Below are 5,188 nucleotides of genomic sequence, written 5' to 3' on the forward strand. Positions count from 1 at the left end.
TCCTTACTCACCTCTCCCTAGTGGACATCTGTTTTACCACCAGTATTGTCCCTCAGCTGCTGTGGAACCTCAAAGGACCAGCCAAGACCATCACATCCCTGGGTTATGCCATTCAGCTTTATGTCTCCCTGGCATTGGGATCCACTGAATGTGTTCTCCTGGCTGTGATGGCTTTTGACTGATATGCTGCAGTGTGCAGATCTCTCCACTATACAGCTGTAATGAACCCACGCTTGTGCCAGGTTCTGGCAGGGGTCGCATGGCTGAGTGGAGAAGGAAATGCTCTCATCCAGGGCACTGTCACCCTCCGGCTACCTCTCTGTGGACACCAGAGGCTTCATCATTTCTTCTGTGAAGTCCCCTCCATGATTAAGCTTGCATGCGTGGATATCCATGCCAATGAGATCCAGATTTTCGTTGCTTCATTGGTCTTGCTCCTTTTGCCCTTGGCACTGATATTGATATCCTACGGACATATAGCCAAGGCAGTTTTAAGCATCAAATCAGTGCAGGCCTGGCACAAAGCCCTGGGGACATGTGGATCCCACTTGACAGTAGTATCCCTCTTCTATGGGAGCATCACAGCCATCTACATCCAGCCTAACAGTTCCTATGCCTACACATAAGGGAAGTTCATCCCCCTCTTCTACACAGTCATCACCCTGACCCTCAATCCTCTCATTTATACCCTGAGGAACAAAGAAGTCAAAGGTGCACTAGGAAGAATATGCCACAGAGACTTACGTGCATAAAAAATGAAGCAATGTACATCACAAGTCTCTTAAGTATCATCTTGTATAATCTAGGACAATTCATAATAGCTAAACTGTGGATCCAAACTAGATATCATTCAATAGATGAATGAATTAAAAAAATGTGGCAGATGTACACAATGTAATTTTACTCAGCAATAAAGGGAATAAAATCATAGCATTTGCAGGTAAATGGATGGTGTTGGAGATGATAATGCTAAGTGAAGTTAGCCAACCCCCACACAAAAGAAATGCCAAATGTTTTCTCTGATATAAGGAGGATGACTCATGGTGGGGTAGGGAGGGGGTAGGGGATTAGCAAGGATGGTGGAATGTGATGGACATCATTATACAAAGTACATGTATGAAGACACCAATTGGGTGTCAAAATACTTTACATACAAACAGAGAGATGAAAAATTGTGGTATATATGTGTAATAAGAATTGTAATGTATTTTGCTGTCATTTATTTATTTATTTTTAAAAATCAATAATAAAAAATGTCCAAATCATAAACCTTTATAAATATTCTATAATATTATATAACATATTCTATAATTCTATATTCAGTATTTACAAAAATATGAATCAGAACTTATTATTTCCCTAGCACTTGCTGATTAAAATTTTTTAAAAAAAGACTCTCCTGAAAGAAACATTGAATAAGCCCCCAAATCTTACAGGTTAGAAGGAGTTTAAACACCAGGACTATAAGTTCCTGGCAAAGACATTATCTGGATACAGTTGACCATTTTCACTCTTCTTTAACTCGGGGGAAAAGAATGCAGGGAATCAGATGGCCTGGACTAAATACTGATCCATCTTGTACTTGGCGTGGGGATGAGATGGTCCAGACTTCTATTCCTTGATTTCCACAGGTATAGGATGAGGAAAGTAGCAGCACAGGGAAAGTTTTCAAGGTCAGATTAAACAATACGTTTAATAAGCATGAACTGTCACTTTTGTATTGTCCAATGTAAGTAAATGGTAGTGATTTTTGTTGTTGTTTTGTTGTTGTTTTTGTTATAGCTAGTGCTAAGAAAATGTCCACTAAATGTTCTTGAAATCAGACATCACAGAGTCTGACATTCAAAGTTAGTAAGAAATTTCTAACTATTTAGAAATATTTAATAAACTATTGAGCATAGTTTAATTAATTATAATATAGATATTTAAGACATGTAACCTCAAAATGTCCTAAATATGAATTTCGGATGCTTTTCAGAATTAATTGCTGTCAAAGCATTATGTTTTGATAATATATCATGGGATTCATTGGTATCTAAATATGTGATTAGCAAATAAAAATAAACAAAAAGACTAAAATAAATTAAATATTTGCATTGATTATTGCTGGATTGCAAAATATACTGAAATAAATTAGAATTTTTACTTTTTTATACTTTATAAATTGTTATGGAAAACATGCGTTTTTATATTTGTTTTAATAAAAAGTCTGCAATTAAATGTTTTATTATTTTTAATATACATGAGCTACATGTTTATTGAAGAAACCTTCGAAACAAAAGAAAAAATCACCAATTACGTGACTGACTAGAGAAACTACTGTTAACATTTCATTTTGATCCTTTCAAATTTATTTATACAGTTCTTAAAAAATAAAAAGGGCCTCTTATACAAACTGTTTTTAATTCACTAATTCTTACTAAACCATTCATTTTTGCTACACTAATAAATAGAAATCATCATCATCTCTAATATCAGCACATAATTCCTTTCAATAATTGTAGCATAACTGCCAACCATTAAGCTATTTTTGCATGTTTAGATTATTTCCATTGTTAATTACTATTTATATATTCAGGTGAAGAACATATCTTTATATTAATTGAACAGTGTTTGGTCAAATAAGGGTATCTAGCAAAACACACATCTTGATCATTAGTGAGCATTACTATTATCCCCTGATGGTAGAAATATCACATTATGAAAGATTATATCCTATAGTTGGCAGATAACCTTAAGTCATGGTAGCATCAGAGTTCTCCATTTGTAAATATTTTTCATCTTTAACTATTATATGAATAGCTATTAACTCTTCCTAAGTTGCCTTCCTGACAACTAGATGTTCAAATCTAAGACAATGCTTTTATAGGTGCCTTGGGTTACTGAAGTATGTTGTAATCATGTTCATTTCCCTTAAGAACAAGTTTTTGGATGATCTCTAAATGATTGAGTCAGGATTCATCTGCACACATGAAATTTTGTAAATTATATAAAAATCTTAAAAATGATTTATAGTAGTCATTTTTAGTTTAGTTTTCTTCTTTTGTCTTTGAATTTTAATATCATTTCTGTTTCTTAAAAATTTTTTTCCATGGAAACTCTTGATGAAAATATCACATATCTTCTTTTTAATATTTTATAGCAAATACCTCTAAAACCAAAGTTTGGTTGTTATGGAGTGTTTATAAATTTTTATGGTATGCACAGTTCGCAAAAAGAATTCTTTGACCTGTATTATGTGCCAATAATTATGGTTGAAGAATTTGAAAACATTTTTATGAAAGGAAATAATGCATTTCATAGTTATTAAGGAATTAAGTGCTATATGGGACAGTCATGTGTGGAGGGCTGAAGTCAGATGGGTGCTCAGAGTCTAGAACAGGTCTGAGAATGTGGAGTGAGAATTTTCCAAACTTCTGAGACATAACCTGGTAATTTTAACTTCCAACCTAGAATAAAATATTTTGGAAAACCTGTCTAATGTTAGACTTAACTTCTAAAATTTTTTAGAAGCCAGGTTCCTTTCAGAATTTGCAATCAGAAAATAGCTCTGAGTACAGTGATAACTCCAAAATTACAATGGTAGTTATAAAAAATGCTCCTTACAAGACATGAAAAAGTACATAGTTTTTTATTTGTTCACTCTTGGGTTGAGTGTGCCTCTTTTTCAAAGAGCAAATAAGCATGGTCCTCTGATACCTATCCATGGTTCAAAATCTTTCTTTTACCCAGCGTTCTCCGGAGAGCTGCCTTGACTTCCTTGTTTCGTAAACTATAGATGATGGGGTTGAGCATGGATGTCACCACGGTATAGAAGAGGGCTAGCAGTTTATCCATTCCTGGTGAGTGGCTAGCCTTGGGCCTCAAGTAGGTAACAGATCCTGAGCCATAGAAGAGCGTTACTACAAGTAAGTGGGAAGAACAGGTGGAGAGAGCTTTCCGGCGGCCCTCAGGGGAGGGCATGACCAGGACTGCAGCTAGAATTCTGCCATAGGAAGCAACGATCAATAAAAATGGGCTAGAAATGCAAAGGATTGCCACCACAAAGACCGCAGCCTCATTATGGGATGTATCCCCACAAGCAAGTGCCAGGATAGGTGGGAGATCACAGAAGAAGTGGTCTATCTCACAGGGGCCACAGAAGTCTAAGGAGAAAATATAATTGGTTTGGCCCAAGCCTACCATGCATCCCACTGTCCAAGAAACCACTGCCAAATGGGCACACACCCCACGACTCATTCGTGTTGCATAGTGGAGTGGGGAACATATGGCCATATAGCGGTCAAAAGCCATGGCTGCCAAAAGGCAGCACTCACTGATAGCAAATAATGTAAAGAAAAACATCTGTGTGGCACAACCCTCCCGAGAGATTCCTCGGGCCTCACTCACAAGACTCTGCAGCATCTTGGGTATGACAGAGCAAGTGTAGCCAATCTCTAGGAGAGACAGGTTGGCCAGGAAGAAGTACATGGGGGTATGAAGGACTGGGTTAGTCCAGATGGCAAGGGCTATGAGGGCATTGCCCATCAGTGATGCCAGGAACATGAGTAGGATGAGGGTAAATAGAAGGAAAGACTGTTCAGTGACATCAGAGAATTTGGCAAATGCAAAACGTTTTACAAACAAGCTGTTGTCCTGCCATGAGGAGCAATTGAGGCTCATGTCCTGTAAAAAAGAACAGCAGAGTAACCGGAAGGATTCTTCAAATGAGGGAAATAGATCATTGTATGATTTTTGAAGAACTCAGAAGAAGAAATTTCTTACCTGTGATTCTAAAGTTCAGAAATTACTACTCATTCTCATACCTTTTTAAACCAAATCCTTTTCTGTGTTCACCACTTCAGTTGATTTCTCCAAAATGTACTTAGCTACCAAGCAAGAAATGGAAAAAATGTTAATTGCATTTCAATTCTCCATGCCTTCCTTTAAAAATCAGTTGTCAACTGCTACCAAATGAAAGTCCTCGTTTCTCTCCATTCCCATTCCACTGATGATCTTTCTTTACTGGTTTATTCACCAAATTTTAAGTTCAGACTGTATTGTATTTACTCTTGTAGGCATTGGTGTTAGCAATGAACAAAAACATTTCTCTACAAATAAGGCTTACACTTTAGGGAAGGAAAACAGAAGTAAATAATTGCTGCAATGTATAGAGTTAAAACTAGAATATGTTGTGGTGACTGACCAA

At 36.6% G+C, this 5,188-nt stretch overlaps 1 protein-coding gene and 1 pseudogene across 1 annotated transcript; one reads left to right on the forward strand and one right to left on the reverse strand.

Moving 5' to 3' along the window:
* Nucleotides 1–2: 2 nt before the first annotated feature.
* LOC107133545 lies at nucleotides 3–752 on the forward strand (annotated as a pseudogene).
* A 2,947-nt stretch (nucleotides 753–3,699) lies between these two features.
* LOC107133546 (olfactory receptor 10C1-like) lies at nucleotides 3,700–4,683 on the reverse strand. Its single transcript, XM_015475870.2, has one exon. It carries the CDS (start codon nucleotides 4,660–4,662, stop codon nucleotides 3,700–3,702), a length of 963 nt encoding a protein of 320 aa, XP_015331356.1. The 5' UTR covers nucleotides 4,663–4,683.
* Nucleotides 4,684–5,188: the final 505 nt, after the last annotated feature.

The sequence above is a fragment of the Marmota marmota genome, unplaced genomic scaffold, assembly GCF_001458135.2.
Source record: "Marmota marmota marmota unplaced genomic scaffold, marMar, whole genome shotgun sequence".
Taxonomy (NCBI): domain Eukaryota; kingdom Metazoa; phylum Chordata; class Mammalia; order Rodentia; family Sciuridae; genus Marmota; species Marmota marmota.

Bases quoted from the DNA above. Each gene is read 5' to 3' on its own strand.
- LOC107133546 (XM_015475870.2), bottom strand. From the start codon at position 4,662: ATGAGCCTCAATTGCTCCTCATGGCAGGACAACAGCTTGTTTGTAAAA.